The sequence below is a fragment of the Saccopteryx leptura genome, chromosome 1 (genome assembly GCF_036850995.1).
Source record: "Saccopteryx leptura isolate mSacLep1 chromosome 1, mSacLep1_pri_phased_curated, whole genome shotgun sequence".
Lineage (NCBI taxonomy): Eukaryota > Metazoa > Chordata > Mammalia > Chiroptera > Emballonuridae > Saccopteryx > Saccopteryx leptura.
Genome location: NC_089503.1, coordinates 377,478,603 through 377,499,862, shown reverse-complemented (window position 1 = coordinate 377,499,862; position 21,260 = coordinate 377,478,603). Strand labels below are relative to the sequence as shown.

Sequence of the window (21,260 nt, the reverse complement as noted above, 5' to 3'; positions counted from 1 at the left end):
TGCACTTGTCCAAAACCCACGTGTTCTTCTGGGATGTGAGGAGAGGAGGGAGCTCCACAAACAAAAACCTATTTACTCAATAGTATCTTTTTTTTTGCAGATTTATTACTACCATAATGTGAAATGTAGACGTGAAATGTTTGACAAAGATATAATAATGCTTCAGGTAATGAATTTTTTTTTTTTTTTTTTTTTTTTTTTTTTGTATTTTTCTGAAGCTGGAAACGGGGAGAGACAGTCAGACAGACTCCCGCATGCGCCCAACCGGGATCCACCCGGCACGTCCACCAGGGGCGACACTCTGCCCACCAGGGGGCGATGCTCTGCCGCGACCAGAGCCACTCCAGCGCCTGGGGCAGAGGCCAAGGAGCCATCCCCAGCGCCCGGGCCATCTCCGCTCCAATGGAGCCTTGGCTGCGGGAGGGGAAGAGAGAGACAGAGAGGAAGGAGGGGGTGGGGGTGGAGAAGCAAATGGGCGCCTCTCCTATGTGCCCTGGCCGGGAATCGAACCCGGGTCCCCCACACGCCAGGCCGACGCTCTACTGCTGAGCCAACCGGCCAGGGCCTTCAGGTAATGAATTTAACAGCATTGATTTGATGACTGTTCCTCCTGTTGCCTTCAGGCCTGGCACTGGGATTTTAAGTCATCATACAGTAAAATTGATTTTCTTCACTCAGAGAATGTTAGGGTAATGGGATTATCTGTTCATTCTCTGAAATTTGCGGAATCAAACACTAAGGGGAAAAAAGCATTAAACTTAAAGGTATGGGGAGTGTTCTTCTTCTTGTTAATTCCATAGAACCCGAATCTGTAACTGCAGCCTAGCCCTATCTACTGAGCACAGACTTACAGCTAACAGGCTATTGAACATTCCATCTAGATTTTCAGGACATGTTTTAGGTGAACATTAACGTATTCCAAATATAACTCCTCTTCCTTCCACCATACCTTCTTCCTATCTTGGGTTTCCCACCTTGGTGAATTGTTCATCAGTCTATACAGTTGTTAAAGTAAGAAATCTGAAAGCCATCCTTTCTCCATTGTCCTCTGGCTAACGACCCAACCCCTTACTGATTTCCAAGACCCCAGATACTTAACTCTGTTAAAATTCTCTTTGCCATGATATCTCTTAAGTCTTAAACTCTGCACATTTATTTATTCTTCTGCTTCCTAGAGTGCCCACCCTACGTCTTTCTTTTTCCATTTACCAGTAACTTATTATCCTGCATGTTTTATTGCTATTTTATTGTCACTTTCTCAGGAAGCCCTCCTGCCACACACACACCATGGCTAGATTTCCCTTTCAGGAGGGCCTGTGGCGTGGTGCTCATCCCCACTGTAGCATAACAACTCCACATTGTGCTTCCCTGTTTACTTTCCATCCCTTCCACTAACCCAGTGGTAGTCAACCTGGTCCCTACCGCCCACTAGGGGGCATTCCAGCTTTCATGGTGGGCGGTAGCGGAGCAACCAAAGTATAAATAAAAAGATAGATTTAACTATAGTAAGTTGTTTTATAAAGATTTATTCTGCCAAACTTAGCGAAAATCTGACATAAAGTACTTGGTAAGTTATTATTATATGCTTTAACTTGCTGTAACTGCTTTATAAATTTTATAAAGTAAAGTGACTTCCCTACTTTATAAATCACCATTACTGTGGAGCCAGTGGGCGGTTAGAAAATGTTACTACTTACAGAGATACAAAAGTGGGCGGTAGGTATAAAAAGGTTGACCACCCCTGCACTAAACCGTGGTAACTGTATCTTATTCCTTTTTTTTGTCCTTTTTTCATAGCTCAGTGCTTTTCACATGGTCATTTTTCTGTATTATTGCTGAATGAATTTCAAAATTATTTTTAAAGTTACAAAATGGAAATTCAAAAATTAGTTCAAAATAAATTAAAATCCAAATTGATTTAGAATTTATACATGTGGAATTAAAGGAGAATTAAAACCAATATTTAAAAGCTGTTGCCTCAGTGTAGAATTTATTACCAAAAATTAGTTTGAGTTTTTGATGAATTTAATATGATATATATAAAAAATACTATACTAAAAGGTTAATTGGCATACCACATTTCTCTCCAAGTCTGTACACCAGAGTGATAAGAGAATCCTGAGGTAAAACTTTAGAATCGAATTCAGAGGGATACAATGAATTCAAAGCATTAAAAGAAAAAGTAACATAGAAGCTATTTTGTTCTGACTGTGGATTTATGGGTTTGCTTTGTTTTGTTGACCAGCTTAGATTCCTGTCCACTCTTAGACTACCACAAGTAGGGGTTGGGGCTCAGTGGGTTTCCACATTTATTGGGATTGCTTTATCCTGCGCAAACCAAAATATCTCTCATTAATTATTTAGTAGTTCTTTTGACCTTCCTCTTTTCCTTCATCTGAAAAAAAAAAAAAAAAAGACAGGTGTCTCCATGATGGATCCAAATCATTTCCTGATGATAATGCTCAGCCGCTTTGAACTTGATCAGATTTTCAGTTCTCCGGACTGTGGGAAAAGAGTGAATTCTGAGCTTACGCATAAGGTAAGGGCGTGTCTCCTGCCACCTCAGCACGTCATTAAAGAAGCAGCTTTCGTTTTGGGGGGGTTGTGTTAATCATCTGAAATAATACAGTGTCTGTACTCTTATCTCTGAACTTTATCCCCCCACCACTTGCTACAGGATGTAGTTCAGCAAAACAATACTCTCATAGAGGAAATGCTGTACCTCATTATTATGCTGGTTGGTAAGTTTGGATTCTCTGAGATGCTTGTAAATTAGATGGGCTTTTGTGGAAACAGTTCAGAATTTCCGAACTATGTTTCTTTTGTTTGAGTGGCTGTCAGTTTCAGGAGAAGGAGAGTTTTTTCCCCTCTGGTTACTGTCCTGTGGAGAAGAACAGCACTGGACTGCTTTTGGAAAAGGGAAGAGTATGGCTGCTGAAGCCAAAGAAACTGGAAGAATCTGTTTTGGGAGGAATAGGGGGAACAGGAGAATTTAGCTAGCAAGAATAGGATGGCTAGGAGCTGTTTACTCTTACTTTATATCTTAGCTATATTTCCCTCGATGGTTTTGTGGTGCACAGTGTTACATTGACTTCAGACATAATAATTCCAAGTTAATGGAGACCTATGGCAATACGATGCAGATACTGTATTGCCTATATTTTCAGTCCTTTCGCCTCCATCTTTCCTATTCTTTTCTCCTTTACCTTCTCCCACCTTCCCTGCTGTTTCAGATTCTGTACAGTCCAGAGAGCAGAGACTCCTGGCAGCTGTCAAGGGGTGATGCCAGTGAAGGAAGGTGACCTCCTTTTAGCTCATTTGCCAATAAAGAGAAGGACATAGGAAGACTCTCCTCCCCTGTGGCAGATGGCATGAAAGCAATTCCCTAGATGGCTGGTACAACTACTGCTGTACCACATCTTTACGACAGCTAATCCCTTCTCACCTTCTGATCTCACCTTCTTTCAAAATTGCAACCAAAGTTCTCTGGCCACTCTCTAAAGCAGGGGTCCCCAAACTGCGGCCCCCTGAGGCCATTTATCCGGCCCCCACCGCACTTCTGGAAGGGGCACCTGTTTCATTGGTGGTCAGTGAGAGGAGCATAGTTCCCATTGAAATACTGGTCAGTTTGTTGATGTAAATTTACTTGTTCTTTATTTTAAATATTGTATTTGTTCCCGTTTTGTTTTTTTACTTAAAAATAAGACATGTGCAGTATGCATAGGGATTTGTTCATAGTTTTTTTTATACTCCGGCCCTCCAACAGTCTGAGGGACAGAGAACTGGCCCCCTATGTAAAAAGTTTGGGGACCCCTGCTCTAAAGCCTGCACTCGCCGATTGTTCCTGAGACTCAGAGTGTGCTTAGGAGCTCCTCACTCTCCCCTAGCGTGTCCGATCTGTCATGGCTTTTCCATTGTGCAGAAAGAAAAATCTATTGTGTTGTGTGAATTGTAGGTACATCGCACATAAGTATTGTGTTTATGTTAAATGTGTGTGTGAGTATACTTTCTCATTGTTGACAGGAGAGAGATATAGTCCTGGAGTTGGACAGGTGAGCGCCACAGATGAAATTAAGCGCGAGATCATCCACCAGTTGAGCATCAAACCGATGGCTCATAGTGAATTGGTAAAATCTTTACCTGAAGATGTAAGTACCTATATTTCTTAAAAGAAAATTATAGCAATCTTTTCCTGTCAGTCATATTGTATATAGATTTACTTCTATGTACCTTTTTCGCAGTTGTAAAAACTACAGTTCGAGGACATGTATAACTAGTCACTCTTATTAGAAATAATTAGAAAAGGAGAATGCTGGGGACTGGGAGTGGAAAGCAGCATAGGAATAGACTCTTTCACAGTGAAGCTTTGAAAGAGGTAAGTCGCTGAATAAAAGTAAGCCTAGCCCTTGGAACTGAGTTCATGTATTATAGGGATTGTTACAGTCGTTAGTACAAATTTGCCGTGGTTAGAATATTTTGAGGAAGGGAGTAAGAAACATCTACTCAGCTGTGTTGAGTAGTTTTCCAGAATCTTTTTCTCCTGAAGCTTCCAGACGGTCCTAATTGAGCCACCTCCTTCATTTTAGTGAATATAAAATAATATTCCCCTGGGCTTTCTTGGGTTAATAGTGATGAGTTTTCCTACCAGGATCTTAAATACTCAGCTGCCTATTTTTTGGCCATGAGTCTTTCTAGAAACCCAAAACTTCCAGTTGGGAAAGGACTTGATTTTCATTGAGTCTTCAAATGTTTTCCTGAATTTGAAACATAAATCAAAACTTTCAACCTTAGTATTCATTCTTCTAGGATTTGAACCTATATTGTTACATAGCAATACTTCTTTTAGACCTTGTATTATGAAAATTGTAAACATCTGTAGAAATAGGAAACATGCAGAACCCAGCACCAGCTCCAACAGACGGCCGGCCGGTCTTGTTCCATCGATGGCCAGCCTCTCATCACTGCACCTGCACTGGCTTACTTGGTAGAGTTGCCATTTGATCTGTGAATAGAACTGGACAGACATACCTAAAACAGTGGTTCCTAACCAGGGACGATTTTGCCCCCCCAGGGGACATTGGCTCTCAGGGCAGGGTGTGTGGTGCTGCTACAGGCTTCTGTTGAGCAGAGGCCGGGGCTACTGTTCCACATTGCACAATACACAGGACAGACCCCCACACCCCTAGAACAAGGATTTAGCTGGCCCAAAGGTCAAAGCACCAAGGTTAATACCTGGCAGAAGAGATACTGTGATCACGAAGGTGGTTTTCCAGGCAAGGTTTATCCATTGCACTCCACTGTGCTGACCCCTGCGATTTCCCAAAATATGGGGAACTCGACTGCATAATTTGTAGGGGGAGACTGCATTCACTCCCTCCCCTACAGAAAAATACCGTGGTTAAGAAACTGTTCTAAAAGATAGGACTTTTAGGAAAACCTATATGCCATTACCACACCGGAAAAAAAAATTAATGATTCCTTAATATCACTAAATATCAGGGTAAAAATTAGTTGTACTTTTTAATGCAGGAAATGAATCCTGAATTTGATGAGGAAGCAGTTACATTTTCACTTAGACTTTAGAATAAGGAAGAATAAAATTTAAAACCGCATTTTAAAAGTGGTATGCCGTGTGTAAATAGATAGCAACTATATTTACCAAACAGTTTTTGATCAAAAAGTTCTTTATGCATAGAATTCCTATTAATATCTTATCACGAATGGGATATGATTTAGGAAATACTGTTTTACTGAAAGTAGATAAGAAATTAGTGTAAATATTTTACAGAATATCACAGTATCTTACATAAATTTTGTTTAAATGTGATGTGTACTTTGTTTTCATTTAATTGCTTTGGAAAGCTGTCACCTTAATTCCCTATGGTAATGACTTTTTAATTACATCACTCTGAAATAAGTTTCCCTAGTGGTATATTAATCATGTTTACTCGAGTCCTCATCTGTAGATGGGGGTAGTAGTATGTCTGCACCATAGGATTGCTGTGTGAGGCTAATGAGAGAAGCCAGTGCTCAGGGCGCTGGCAGCTGTCACTAGCATGAAGCGCGCTTACTTATTTCCTGTACTGCTAGGAGAACAAGGAGACCGGCATGGAGACTGTCATTGAAGCAGTTGCCCATTTCAAGTGAGTTTACGTTCTGTTTTCTCAAGTTTAATTTTTTTTATACACTCATTTTTCTTCGAGTGTTTCCTTTGCTGGAACTGAGAAGGAAATTGTTGCTTTCAAGGAGTAACATTTTCATTTTCACATCTATAATTCTGAACTATATTTCTCACTGACTTTCACTTTTAAAATCTAGCCCTGTGCTCAGCAACATAAAATGGCTTTATAGGGATTTTCATTGTATTTGGAATAGGTGTTTATAGCTGATAGTTTCAAATAATTAAAATTAGCCTGAGGAGCTGACCTAAGGAAATGCATTAAGCTTTCTTAAAGTTGTTTTCTTTTTACTATTCGAACGTGCCACCTAAGCTGTGGGTTGGCCCCTGAATGCTGCCTTCTCTGGTGGCCAGTATGTCGCCCAGTCAGTGAGCTAGTCTGTCCCCTTAAGGTTGTTGAGACAGTGTCTTGATCCTGCTTTTTCTTTGCTCCCCAACCTAATGGCAATGTCTTTATTCTTGTTCATTATAAAGACTGTATGTGCTTTTAAAGAAATGATAGAAAAAGTATATAGAAAATATTCTTTAGCCTGACCAGTGGTGGCACATGGATAGAGCATCGACCTGGGAAGCTGAGGTCCCTGTTCAAAACCCCACGGTCATTGTCTGAGTGCGGGCCCATCGGCTTGAATGCAGACTTGCCAGTTTGAGCACAGGGTCGCCGGCTTGAGCACCGGATCATCTACATGATCCCATGATCACTGGCTTGATCCCAAAGGTTGCTGGCTTGAGCAAAGGGTCTCTGGCTCAGCTTGAGCCCCTCCCCCACTCCCAGTTAAGGCATGTGTGAGGAGCAATCAATAAAAAACAACTATGAGTTGATGCCTCTCTCCTCCCTTCTGCACTCTCTCTAAAAAAAAGAAAGAAAGAAACCAGAACCTGCTTACAGTCACCAGTAATACACGAGGGTTCTGTTTTTTATTCTCTTATCTAAGACTGTCTCTCATTAATTATGTATGACTTTAGTAATAATATTCTAAGGACCTTCTTTTTTCCACAGGAAACCTGGATTAACAGGAAGAGGCATGTATGAACTGAAACCAGAGTGTGCCAAAGAGTTCAATTTGTATTTCTATCACTTTTCAAGGGCAGAGCAGTCCAAGGTAACTGGGAAAATTAAAAATGTGTGGGGGTTGGGTTGGTATTTTTTATTGTTGCTGTAGTCTAAACAACATTTATTACTTCTCACAAATTGAAAAAGGATACATTCTTGTAGGAAAGTTGGAAGATATAAACAAATATAAAGAAGAAAATACAGGTTATCTATAATAATACCACCTAGGCTTTTAAGGACCCCCCATTTCTGTGCATAGATATATAAGATCTCCATGATTATATACATGCTCACATGCATAATTGTATTTTATGTGCTTTTTAAGACAAATTATTAACCTGTGTTGTAATCAGTTAGCTTATTTTACACTCATTTCAGAATTGTGCTTTTCCATAGGGATTTAGGAATTTTCCTGATCATTCTTAGCTAGCTAAATTTTGTATTTTAGCAATCTACTCAAAGTACTTTTTTTCAATAATTGACATTAAGCAAAAGTTTAACGTGAAGCTTTTTAGTTTTTGATGAGTCATAGAGCTCAAACCTAAATAAGTTTTTGGTTTGTACATGTTTTTGCTTCATTTTAAGAAAAGTTTTACTAATGTGTTACTATTTCAGCGAAGTTATTGCAACGGGTTTAAAAGGCAAACACATTATTATAGTAGTTTTTGCTTCATTTTAAAGCAAAACAACCCATTGACGGGAGGAGGGATCAACCTTGATATATTGATTTGGGGGAGGGCGGGTTACAAAACTAAGGATAAAAATCTAAAATCAGAAGATAATGTGACGAAACTGTCAGTAGTTTCAGATTGTGGGTTATTTTGAATTACTAATTCCTGTCCAAATTACTTTCCTTTTCATTAGGCAGAGGAAGCTCAACGGAAATTGAAAAGACAAAATAAAGAAGATACAGGTATTTTTAATCTTTCCAAAAAATCTCATGTCAGTCTATTATTACACATTGTTCCTGTTGACAGTGATGTTTATCCTTGTGAAGTGGAAGATTTAAATGTAAGCTTTCTGTGTGAACATTCAAATGGCTAATAAAGATGCTGATACAGAAATAGTCTAGACTGAGTCATCTCCGGGTTCATGGGGTTTTTATCTCAGATTTTAAGACATAGGGAAAAGAAAGGCTTTCCTTTGTACTGCTGCTATTTATGAAGCAGTTTTTAATGCATTTGACTTTAAGAAGGTAAAATATAGTGTGATGTTAATAAATATTCTTTGGGTGAAGACTGTCAAAAGTATCTTAAAAAGAGCTCGTTTTTTCAGAATGTTCTACCAAAGAAACAAATACAGGTAATAACTTTCTTTTCAGCACTTCCACCTCCAGTCCCGCCTCCATTCTGCCCTCTGTTTGCAAGCCTGGTGAACATTTTGCAGTCAGAGGTCATGTTGTACATCATGAGAACAATACTGCAGTGGGCTGTGGAACATAATGGACACGCCTGGTCAGAGTCCATGCTGCAGAGGGTAGGTTTAAGCCAGTTATATTTACATGTTTTGTAGTAAAAGCCAAAATCCTTTTGTCATGATCTGTACACAGAAAACTTAGGACAAATGCAATGTTACCTTAATTTGAATATAGTATATTTATTATTCCTACTTTTTGTGTGTCTGACAATAAAATACAAGCCTGACAGATTTATTTTATACCACATTGGTTGTGATTATCTGGATCCTGTTGGCCAACTGCCTCTCACTGTTTGGTCCTAATAAGACATTCACTGTGTGTCGTTCAGGCTAACCTTGCTTTTCCACGTCTGACAAGCACAGTAGCCCTATGTGTAGGAGAAATACAGAGACACCACACGCATATCTTTTACAAAAACTGGAAAGCAGGATAGGAGCAGTAAAAATGCAAATAGATTCAGTGTGGTTATATGTTCTGTTAGAAGTCTGTTAAGGAATTTTTTGAGATACGCTGAACTGTGACTATCCTTATAAATTATGTGACATTAGAGATAAAAGTATGTCTCTTTCTGAGATGATTGAGATTTTCAGTTCATAGAAACAAATTAAACTAGGTAGTATTATAGACTAGATAATTACATGATAGATGTTTGCAGCTTTAATCACTTGGTCATTGATTCTTAGAAGATTTTTAAAGACTATACTGTAGAGAAAGAATAAAACTAAAAATTATGTGTTACATGAATTGCTGGTCACATCTGGTAATAACTTTAACTTATCCTAAGAATTTGCAATTGAATTTTCTTCCTAGCTGAAATAGGAATTGTTTCCTTGCTTTATTACAAAATGAACCATAAAGTTTGAATGTAATAAAAATGAACACTTTGAATTGTTTTTATTGCATTTATTCTATAATAGTTTGATTTATCTTTTTTAATATTGAATTTATTTTTATTATTTCTGATAAAAATATGTACATGATTTTTATTTTACTAAAAGTTATAAAATGTGTTTATTTGAGGTGTTACATTTAATTGGAATGGCACTACAAGAAGAAAAACAGCATTTGGAGAATGTCATGGAAGAACATGTAGTAACATTTACCTTCACTCAGAAAATATCAAGTATGTATACATTTTTTTACTGAATTAACTCAAAATAGCAGTGGTTTTAAATATATAATATAGCCTCTTTTATTTGATCACATAGGTTCTTTTTTTAATATGTTATTATTTTTTTAATTTTTATTGATTTTAGTGAGAGGAAAGGAGACAGAGAAACCCGAACATCAGCCTCTGTGCTTTGGGATGATGCTCTAACCAACTGAGCTATTTGGCCAGGAGTGATCACATAGGTTCTAAATAGGTCATATTGAATCCAAATCTCTGCCAAGGAACAATGTGAACTGAGGAACGAAATTAAACCTGAAGGGAAGGAGGGGGAGCGTTCGTGAGGGGCCAAGGGAGATGTTGAGGGGAATACGGGGGAGGGAGGGGAGATGCTATCGGGGCGACACTAGAATCTATGTAAACACAATAAATGAAATTAAAAAAAAGATTTATTGATTTTTACAGAGGGGAGCTGGATGAGAAATACCAACTCATAGTTGCTTCACTTTGATTGTTCATTGGTTGCTTGTTGAATGTGCCTTGACCAGAAAAGCCTATGTTATTGAACCGGTGACCTCAGCATTCCAGGTTGATGCTCTATCCACTGCACCATGACAGGCCAAGATACACTTTTAAAAACACAACATATGCTATCAGAATTTCACTCTAGCCTGACCAGGTGGTGGCGCAATGGATAGAGTGTCAGACTGGGATGCCAAGGACCCAGGTTCGCGACCCCGAGGTCGCCAGCTTGAGTGAGGGCTCATCTAGTTTGAGCAAAGATCACCAGCTTGGACCCAAGGTCGCTGGCTTGAGCAAGGGGTTACTCGGTCTGCTGTAGCCCCTCGGTCAAGGCACATATGAGAAATCAATCAATGAACAACTAAGGTGTCAAGGAAAAACTGGTGATTGATGCTTCTTATCTCTCTCCGTTCCTGTCTGTCTGTCCCTATCTATCCCTCTCTCTGACTCTCTCTGTCTCTGTAAAAAAATAAAAAAATTTTTAAAAAGAATTTCACTCTAAATTGTTGATGTTACCTTATAAAAACATATTGAAAATAAGAAGAGTAACTATAGGGGATTAATTACCATTTTATATAAAGTAATGTGACTTTTTTAAAAAGCCAGGGAGTTTTTTGTTTAGCTTTTTATTTGAAAACATCAAACAGAAAGTTGAGTTGTACAGTAAATATTCATATACCTACCACCTAGACTCAGTATTTTGCTATATTTGCTTTTACATTTGCATACAGTTTTGAACCCTTTGTTTCAGACATCATAATATTTTGCCTCTAAAAAGAAACTTTCTCTTTATATTTTTCAGAATAAGCAGTTGATCTGACAGTTACCTGCAGTGGTGGCAACTGTGATCTTTTTGCTTAGGGTTGTCTTTATTTTAATATTACTCATGGGTTGTTTTAGAATCTGTTGTAATCAGCATTCCTTTTGATGCTCAAACTGTACCAGTGTTGGTGAGGGGGAGTATGTTCAGCTGCCTTCTTTGTCCAGGTGACCCAGCCCGTTAGTGTTTCAGTACCACATTGCTTTCAGGTACAGAGGTGACTGTCCCAGGCTCATTTTGTCCTTTCCTGCCCCAGACCAGCATCAGCCATTTGCTGAGGTATTTAAATGCTGACATTGTAAAGTAGGAGCTCATGCATTCTCTGATGGCGAAGGGGATTGTTTCTGTAACTTGGGTCAGTGTCAGGTTCTCTGCCGTTTCTTCCTAAGAGATGACAGAATACTAGGTTCTGCTGCAGCGTGGGCAGGACAGTCCCCGTGTGCTGCTAGACTTTCCCTTGTCCTCAGCCAGTTCAGTGGGAGGAAGAGGGGACATTGCCTCCTTCACTAATAACTGTATTCTTAGGTGTCAGCCTTTCCCTACTCTTTTCTGCCAGTATTTCTTCCTGTAAAATAACACTGTCTTTTGCCTTCATTATCACTTTTACTTTAGGATAATAACACAGGAAACTCCCTAATTTTAAATTGATTGATTGATTTTAGAGAGTGGAAGAGAGACAGAAACATTGATCTCTTTCTTTATGTGCCCTGGCCGGGGATAGAACTCACATTTCAGGACTACGCTTGAACCAACCGAGCTATCCAGCCAGGGCAAACCTCCCAAATCTTATTCACTTAATACAAGACAATCTTGGGTTCTCTCGCTCTTCCTTCCTTTCTTTCAAAAATTATTATTTTCTCTTGACATTCCTCAGTATTTCTCTTTAAACATTTTAAATAATTACAACATGCTACTTAAAGTCAGAGCCCTGCCCTGGCCAGTTGGCTCAGTAGATAGAGCATTGGCCCAGCTTGTGGACATCCTGGGTTCAATTTCCGGCCAGGGCATACAAAAGAAGTGACCATCTGCTTCTCCCCTTTCTTTTCCCCTTCCTCTCCCCTTTCTCTCCCTCTTCCCTTCCCACAGCCAGTGGCTTGATTGGTTAGAGTGTCAGCCTCAGGTGCTAAAAGTAGTTCAGTTGATTTGACATCAGCTGAAGATGGGAGTTGCTGGGTGGATCCCAGTCAGGGTACATCCAGGAGTCTGTCTCACTGTCTCCCCCTCCTCTCACTTTAAAAAAAAAATTTTTTAATTAACAAAATAAAGTCAGATCTCTAATCCATAGCCACAGAATTTTAGATCTGGAAAAAATATTAAAGATTACATAGTTTAATCTCCTTTTTTTAGGAAAGAGAAACATTTTGCTAGAATGGTAACACTTAAGCCTGACCAGGCGGTAACACAGTGGATAGAGAGTCGGACTGGGACACAAAGGACACAGGTTCGAAACCCCAAGGTCGCCAGTTTGAGCACGGGCTCATCTGGTTTGAGCAAAGCTCAGCTTAAACCCAAGGTCACTGGCTAGAGCAAGGGGTTAGTACTCAGTCTGCTGTAGTCCCCCGGTCAAGGCACATATGAGAAAACAATCAATGAACAACTAAGGTGCCACAACAAAGAATTGATGCTTCTCATCTCTCTCCCTTCCAGTCTGTCTGTTCCTCTCTTTGTCTCTCTCTCTCTGTCTCTGTCACACACACACACACACACACACAAAATAGAATGGTAACACCTAAATCAAGAAAATCACTAATTGTTCCTGGCCAGATAGTTCAGTGGGTAGAGCATGGTTCTGAAGCATAGAGGTTACTGGTTCTATCCTTGGTCAGGGCATATACAGGAATACATCAGTGTTCCTGTGTGTGTCTCTCTATACCTCAAATCAATAAATAAAATTAAAAAAAAAGCAATTGGACATTTCTTATTATAAAACTAAATTAGCTAATGTACTCTTAAGAATATGGACTTGAGCCTGACCAGGCGGTGGTGCAGTGGATAGAGCGTCGGACTGGGACGCAAGAGGACCCAGATTCTAAACCCTGAGGTTGCCAACTTGAGCGCGGGGGCATCTGATTTGAGCAATGTTTACCAGCTTGAGCCCAGGGTCGCTGGCTTGAACAAGGGGTCTCTCGGTCTACTATAGCCCCCCAGTCAAGGCACATATGAGAAAGCAATCAATGAACAACTAAGGTGCTGCAACAAAGAATTGATGCTTCTCATCTTTCTCCCTTCCTGTCTGTCCCTATCTGTCCCTCTCTCTGTCTTTCTCTCTGTCTCTGTCACACACACACACACACACAAAGAATATGGACTTGATTTTTTTGTCTTTTCCTCAAATAAGTAATTTCTAGAGGAAGATTTTTTTTTTTTAATAATTTAGATCTTATTAAAGAAAAGGTCAAAGCAAGTAGGTATATTTAAGCACAAAGGATGATCCTAATTCATTTTCTTAGACTTATAGAATCTCAGGTAGACTTTTTAGCTGGGCTTTTATTTAGTTTTGCTAGAGACTATATTAAAATAATCATTTGGTATAAGATGTCAGTTTTGAAAAATTAAAGCATTCTAGTTGTTATTGGTAAAGTACAAATATATCACCTCCTAAAGAAGTACTGAGGCCCTAGCTGGTTGGCTCAGCGGTAGAGCGTCGGCCTGGCGTGTGGAAGTCCTGGATTCAAATCCCGGCCAAGGCATACAGGGGAAGTGCCCATCTGCTTCTCCACCCTTCCCCCTCTCCTTTCTCTCTCTCTCTCTCTCTCTCCCCCTCTCGCAGCCAAGGCTCCATTGGAGCAAAGTTGTCCCAGTGTTGAGGATGGCTCCATGGCCTCTGCCTCAGGTGCTAGAATGGCTCCTATTGCAGCAGAGCAAAGGCCCAGATGGGCAGAGCATCACCCCCTGGTGGGCATGCCGGGTGGATCCTGGTCAGGGGCATGTGGGAGTGTGTCTGTCTGCCCCCACCTCCCCCTCACCTTCTCACTTCAGAAAAATACAAAAAAAAAAAGTACTAAAATTCCAATACATAGAGCAGTAATCAAGTGATTAAGTAAATGTTATAAGCAATTTCATTTATCTTGTGCATAGTAATAAGCTCTACAAAGTGTTAACTGTTGTTATCACACCTTTTATTTGTTCTACCCTAGAACCTGGTGAAGCCCCAAACAACTCTCCTAGCATACTAGCCATGCTGGAGACACTGCAGAACGCTCCCTACCTGGAAGTCCACAAGGATATGATTAGGTGGATATTAAAGGTAAAATTGCCTGCGTTGCTCTTGCTTTTTGCAGGAATCATTAAGTATTTAACTTTAAAATTTGAAAATGTTTCATAGCTTTGGAATAACTGATGCACTTTTTTTGTAGACTTTTAATGCCATTAAGAAAATGAGGGAGAGCTCATCCACCAGCCCTGTGGCGGAAACAGAAGGCACCGTAATGGAGGAGGTATTAGAAGTAGAGTGTGGTAACACTTAGCGTGGTAACACTGATAAACTGTGCAAGTTCACTGTATGAGTTTATCTGCAATAAGTTATTAGCAAATATTTTCATTCTCAGCAATGCTCTGCTACTTGTTTATCTGTATTAGTTACAGCAGTTCTTTTGGTCTGCCTTTTTTTTTTTTTTTTAACAATTTAGTTTAAGAAATCTTTTGTTTAGTAGAGTGTGGTGGTTACCAGGGGTGGGGGGAGGGAGGACAGGGGGAGAGTTAGGGGGAGGGGGAGGGGCACAGAGAACTAGATAGAGGGTGGCGAAGGACAATCTGACTTTGGGCGAGGGGTATGCAACATAATTTAATGACAAAATAACCTAGACATGTTTTCTTTGAATATATGTACCCTGATTTATTAATGTCATCCCATTACCATTAATAAAAATTTATTTAAAAAAAAAAAAAAGAAATCTTTTGTTTAGAAAAGTAAGAATGAAGAACAGTTTCTAATTAGTATTTATAAGGTCTACCGGAAAGTTCTGTTCGTTTCTGTCACAACAAGTTTCGACATGTAAGAACGTTTATTTGGCACATGTGTGCCTCTCTATATTTATCACTTAATGTATACATACTGACGTAGCAAATTAATTAAAACAAAGTTGATTCACGTTAGTCTTATGTGTGAAGCGATAGTGTACCCATGGCTACTGATAAAGTTCATTTTCGCCACTGTAATTTTTACGAATTTCAACAAGGAAGAAATGCTACAGAAGCATGTCTGTTGCATCCACCATATTCCCCGGACTTAACACCCTCCAACTATCACTTGTTTTTGTCCTTACAAAATTTTTTGAGGGGCAAAAAATTCAAAAATGAAGATATCAAACAAGCACTGGTTCAATTTTTCGCATCAAAAGATAAAAAATTTTTCAAAAATGGGATATACAAATTGCCCTCACGCTGGCAAGAAATCATTAATAATAATGGCAATTATATTATTTAATAAAGTTTATTGGCGGTAAGAAAAATTTGTATTTTGTTTTATTCCAAAAACGGACAGAACTTTCCGGTAGACCTTATATAATGAAGATACCTGCTTTGGGGGGGGAAACAGTGCATTTAGCATTTAATGGTCTAATTGAATGAAGCATAATTTCAGAGTTCGCGAGACAAAGACAAAGCGGAGAGGAAGCGGAAAGCGGAGATCGCACGCCTGCGCAGAGAGAAGATCATGGCGCAGATGTCCGAGATGCAGCGGCACTTCATCGACGAGAACAAGGAGCTCTTCCAGCAGACGCTGGGGCTGGACGCCTCCAACGCTGCGGTCCTCGATCACAGGTGAGCATTCTCAAACTCAAACCTGCTCATCTCCTGACCGTTGAGTCTCAGCTGGGGCAGAGTTTGATTTTTTTTCCTTGTAAGTACACTTTTAATCCTAAAGTAACTGAGAAGATTGAAAGGTAAATTTTGCAGCCTTCAGTTAGAGGAATTTATCTTAGAAAAATGAGTTTTTAGTATGTGTTTATGAGTGTGTCTCTGTAGATAAGATAATTCATGTGTCTGTCTAAAATGTTATACAGAAGACCCTTGGCATTCATAAAAGAACGAGTACACTGGGCTCAGGTAACTGAGCAGGTGGCTTCTGGCTGCACACCATAGTGCTGTGAGGATTAAAGGGGGAAGGTTTGATACATAGAGATTCTGGCAGTCATTGAAACCACACGTGTTGAACATGTGCATACCTGGCAATCACTGTTTTATGTTGTGTAGGAACTTCTTAGGCTCATTAATTATACTCATAACCTTTCATTGCAGCCCTATGGTTTCAGATACGACTCTTACAGCATTGGGCCCGGCACAAACTCAGGTCCCTAAACAAAGACAGTTTGTTACCTGTATATTGTGTCAAGAGGAGCAAGAGGTGAAGGTGGAAAGCAAGGCCATGGTCCTAGCAGCTTTTGTTCAAAGATCCACTGTGTTATCAAAAAACAGAAGTAAAGTCATTCAGGATCCAGGTAAGTCATAGCATGATCCTCTCCTCCTTTTAGTAGTGCCTGCCACTTAGTGTGGGTGGTGACGTAGAGACATTTATTACTCTAATAGCTCCATGGACTTGATGGTGTCTTAGATAACTTGGGCAGAAATTTCTCCTTTGACAGATGTGGAGACATTGCAGAAGTCTAAGGATTGTTTCTCAATTACATATTTGGTGAATAGCAGGGGTTCAGAGAAAAGCTTTTCTTTGTGATATGACATTAACATGCTTTGCTACTGAACAGTCTCCCATTTCCAGCACATTTGTCAATCAGTTGACACACTGAAACAACAATAGTTGTCTCATGAGCAGATCCAAAGTGTGCTTTCCTGAGAACAATTGTGTGTTACCTAATCCCTGAGCCAAATTCTGACTTAGAGTAGTGAAAATATCTCAGATAGCATTCCCCAGAAAGCAGCTTCTTGAGATAGAGATTCCTGTGTAGGACATATAGTAGGGAGAGCCATGGCATTGATATGTGTGGGACAGAGAAGAAGGAAGCAGGTTTAGGCAAGGGAATGATTAAGAGGTCCCCAGTAGCTCTCAGCTAGCCCCATGGGAGTGCTTCAGAGTGTCCTGAGTTGGGGTTAGGGGGCTGGGTGTTTGTACCTAGAGACTGATCAGTGACTGGTTGTGGCGGACCTCTGAAAAGAGGTGTGACCTTAAGCAAGGCAGTCGTCCCTTAAAGAGGAATGACAGTTGAGTGTCTTCCCGGTTCTTGGTTGTTTTATTTTTTTTGTCTTTTTCTGAAGTTAGAAGTGGGGAGGCAGTCAGACAGACTCCCACATGTGCCCGACCAGGATCCACCTGACATGCCCACAAGGGGGTATTGCTCTGTTGCAGCCAGAGCCACTCTAGTGTCTTGCGGTGGAGGCCATGGAGCCGTCCTCAGCGCCCGGGCCAGCGTTGCCCCATTGGAGCCTTGGCTGCGGGAGAGGGAGAGAGAGATAGCGAGGAAGGAGAGGGGGAAGGGTGGAGAAGCAGATGGGCACTTCTCCTGTGTGCCCTGACCAGGAATTGAACCCGGGACTTCCACATACTGGGCTGGTGCTCTACTGCTGAGCCAACCGGCCAGGGCCCATTTTCCAGTTATTGAGGGGTAAATAATTCATTCCTACAGGGGCATCTAGGCTGCACGTTCCCATGTCCACCACAGACAGACACCTTTATGTCTCTGCTCTCAGTTGTTTGTGCACACGCCTCACAATACCAGTAAACTGCTTGGGAATAGGAACTGTTCGTGGGATTTCCAGAGTACTTATTTAGTAGTGTCTTTCACATTGTAGGGTTCAAAGGAGGTTTGAAACCCCACTAGTAAGCTTGCCTTCTCTCCGTAAGGAACAGCGGCACAGTGTGGCTCTCAGGCACCTAGTTAGGAAAGATTGACCTGTTTTCGTCTTATAAAGTGGTCATTTGAACTGGACGATTTATCATTTCATTTCAGGTCAAAGGTAAAGTCACTAAGTTTATTTAGTTGGTTATTTTATGAAGAAAAATTTTTGGCTGCCTGTAAGCATATTTTCTTTATGCTGTGATAGTTTCACTGTTATATAAAGCAAATTGAAACTTGAGTAATTCTTTCTAGAATGTTATAGAATTTCTAAGATCATACTAATTTATACAAAGAACTAAAAAAACACCAAAATAAACCAGGCACCCATCTTATGAGCATCTTTATTTTCCATCTCCTGTGACTAGAAAAAAATAGTACCAGAGCCGCAACCGAGCCCCTTTCCCGACCTCTGGCCTGGGTGCTGTCCTGGATACTTGGCTGCCTCTTTAACTCCGGACATTGACTGGGGTTCTTCTCTGCGTGGTGATGTTAAGCAGAATCTCCTCTAGGGGGCGCCCCATTGCTGACAACACATCTGTTTGCCAGAGATCACTGAGATTCAGCTCCCCTGAAAGTATGAAAGGCAGCTGGGTGAAGAATATCCCTTTTACTGAGCTCAGGGCTTTTGGAGGGAGTGGGAGTCTCAGTGCTGAGATTTTGATATGTTCAAAAGATCAGATGTACTTAAATACAGAATTCCAATTTTGGTTAACAATTGAGGGGTATTTTATTTGCTTCAGGTGATGAAAGTTAGAGGGTCCTGCTTTTTTCTAAATAATCCAGGGTCTTGCACAAGTGACTGCTATCTCAGAGGAAAGGAATAAACTAGCATTTCATTTCAAGTTTACAAGCCCTTATCCAAGTCTCTCTCTCTCTCTCTCTTTTTTTTTTTTTTGAAGTGGCCGGCATATGGCAAACCCACAGTACCCATTAGTTCTTTTTTAAATTTAATTTTATTTTTAAAGATTTTTATTTATTGATTTTAGAGAAAGGAGAGAGAAAAGCAGGGAGTGGGAAGAGCAGGAAGCATCAATTCATAGTTGCTTCTCTGTGTGTGCCTTGACCGGGCAAGCATTCCAGGTCAACGCTTTATTCACTGCGCCACCACAGGTCAGGTGTCAAGGATTTCACAATTTAGCCTGACCCAGGTGCTGGCACAGTGGGTAGAGCAGTGACTTGAGATGTGGAGGACCCAGGTTCAAAACCACAAGGTCGCTGACTTGAGTGCAGGCTCATCCAGCCAGAGCACGGGTTCACCAGCTTGAGCATGGGTCGCAGGCTTGAGCCCAGAGGTCTCTGGCCTGAGCCCAAGGTTACTGGTTTGAACAAGGAGTCACTGGCTCAGCTGGAGTCCCCCAGTCATGGCACATATGAGAAGGCAATCACTGACAACTAAAGTGGCTGCAACTACAAGTTGATGCTTCTCATCTCTCTTCCTCCATCCCTCTCTCTCTTCCTCTCTCTCGCTTAAAAAAATAAAAAGGATTTCACAATTTAAATTTTCACGTTTGTCATAGGAAAATTAAATGCTTTGTTTCTTGTTTTGTAACGTAGAAACATATGACCCACTATTCATGCACCCTGATCTGTCTTGCGGAACACACACTGGTAGCTGTGGCCACATCATGCATGCCCATTGTTGGCAAAGGTAAGATCATCTTTATATTAGTCAAGAGAAGCTTATTTGAAGGCTCAAAATTGAATTCATATATAAAGGACATTCCATTCTAGAAAAAGGGAGAAAGAACTACAGATGTTAAAGAAAAACCCCATATCACTACCTAATAAGTAACAATTAAAATTGATTTGCTGCCTGACCTGTGGTGGCGCAGTGGATAAAGCGTCGACCTGGAAATGCTGAGGTTGCCGGTTCGAAACCCTGGGCTTGCCTGGTCAAGGCACATATGGGAGTTGATGCTTCCTGCTCCTTCCTTCTCTCTCTCTCTCTCTCTCTCTCTCTCTCTCTCTCTCTCCTCTAAAATGAATAAATAAAAATAAAAAAAAACTTAAAAAATAAACTTTAAAAAAAATTGATTTGCTTTGTTATATATGTAAAGGAATGACAGAAATTTCATAGCATATCAAATATTATTTTTTAATGTGGCGATATGTATTGACTAACAAACTGGATAAAGATGATTTTTAGTGAGATAAACCCTGGAGGGTAATGTCTTTTGAGGGGGACAGCTCTGGATTCTGGAGGTGTTAGTTCTTGCCTTTACTTCCTGAGATCCCCTGGCTTCTGAGATAAGCTGGGATAACCTCAGACTTACTCTGCCTCGGTCTTTCTTTGCTTCTGTAAAACCAGCAAACCAACCCCGCTGTCCTGGCACTGCGCCTACGGAGTTCCCATGACCTTGCTCTGGCGAGTAGCCACCGCCCGGCAGTGACCAGAGCACACTGGAACCAAGTTCGCTGCTTTGTGGCTGCTTCTTTGAAAGACAGTATTGTTTTTATTGTGCTGTTGTAGAACTCTTAGAGCCCATTTTGATCATTAAAGCAACTCAAAAAATAAAGTAACAGTGTTAAAAATAATTTTGTTCATTTTAATATTTTAATTTGTGGATTATTTGTGTAAACAGATTGCTTAGAATGTTGAAGCTTATGGCTCTCATTGAACAAACTTACCGTTTTTGATGCCTCGTGTTTTCTAATTGTGAAGGTATTTTGATTCCGTTCAAGCTAAAGAACAGCGGAGGCAGCAGCGACTGCGCTTACATACGAGCTACGACGTGGAGAACGGCGAGTTCCTGTGCCCCCTCTGTGAGTGCTTGAGCAACACTGTCATCCCTCTGCTGCTGCCGCCGCGGAGCGCCTGTAGCAGGTACGCCGTGCTCGTGAACCCTTCTCCAACAGCTGCCCTTGAAGATAATGAAATAATAAACAGGGTTGTGAGGAAGTCACTCTCTCTAATTGTATAATGCTTTCCAGATACATTCCAAACGTTTTAGTCATTTCTTACAGGCCTGTAAAATATTTTGGTTTTGCTTGGGTTTTTTTTAGATGTTTATTTATTCATTTTTAGAGAGAGAGGAGAGAGAAAGAGAGAAGGGGGGAAGGAACAGGAGGCATCAACTCCTGTATGTGCCTTGACCAGGCAAGCCCAGGGTTTCGAACCTGCAGTCTCAGTGTTCCAGGTCGATGCTTTATCTACTGCGCCACCACAGGTCAGGCCAGGCCAAAATTTAGTGGTTTCTTCTTTACCTATAAAATATACTATAGAAGATAGAAATTCCTCTGTATTCTTGAAAACTGCCTTTATTTCTAGGATCTCTCCTAGAAATATCTCCCTCATACTTTTCAAGAGATGCTCAGTAATTTGATAGGGGAGAGAGCAGCAGCTCTAACTGACTTTATCGACTATTCTAAC

The 21,260-nt window shown here is 40.5% G+C and overlaps 1 protein-coding gene, 1 non-coding gene and 1 pseudogene across 6 annotated transcripts in view; all 3 read left to right on the top strand.

Moving 5' to 3' along the window:
- The window catches only part of UBR2 (ubiquitin protein ligase E3 component n-recognin 2), a 110,152-nt gene that overhangs the window by 63,176 nt on the left and 25,716 nt on the right, over positions 1 to 21,260 (top strand). For 4 of the 5 annotated variants that reach the window (XM_066359407.1, XM_066359405.1, XM_066359406.1 and 1 more), the window contains exons 18-32: positions 101 to 166; positions 2,417 to 2,539; positions 2,678 to 2,741; positions 4,024 to 4,148; positions 6,091 to 6,143; positions 7,179 to 7,281; positions 8,097 to 8,145; positions 8,554 to 8,708; positions 9,670 to 9,772; positions 14,237 to 14,346; positions 14,456 to 14,536; positions 15,682 to 15,860; positions 16,338 to 16,537; positions 19,445 to 19,538; positions 20,553 to 20,714. In XM_066359407.1, coding sequence (XP_066215504.1) covers positions 101 to 166; positions 2,417 to 2,539; positions 2,678 to 2,741; positions 4,024 to 4,148; positions 6,091 to 6,143; positions 7,179 to 7,281; positions 8,097 to 8,145; positions 8,554 to 8,708; positions 9,670 to 9,772; positions 14,237 to 14,346; positions 14,456 to 14,536; positions 15,682 to 15,860; positions 16,338 to 16,537; positions 19,445 to 19,538; positions 20,553 to 20,714 — 1,667 coding nt within the window. Of the gene's footprint in view, positions 1 to 100; positions 167 to 2,416; positions 2,540 to 2,677; positions 2,742 to 4,023; positions 4,149 to 6,090; positions 6,144 to 7,178; positions 7,282 to 8,096; positions 8,146 to 8,553; positions 8,709 to 9,669; positions 9,773 to 14,236; positions 14,347 to 14,455; positions 14,537 to 15,681; positions 15,861 to 16,337; positions 16,538 to 19,444; positions 19,539 to 20,552; positions 20,715 to 21,260 lie in introns of those variants that run through there. The other variant, XM_066359409.1, reaches the window with a different exon arrangement.
- Positions 596 to 738, top strand: LOC136389950 (small nucleolar RNA SNORA79). Its single transcript, XR_010748492.1, has one exon. It is a non-coding gene; the product is annotated as a small nucleolar RNA SNORA79 (small nucleolar RNA).
- Positions 5,226 to 5,380, top strand: LOC136390044 (U1 spliceosomal RNA; annotated as a pseudogene).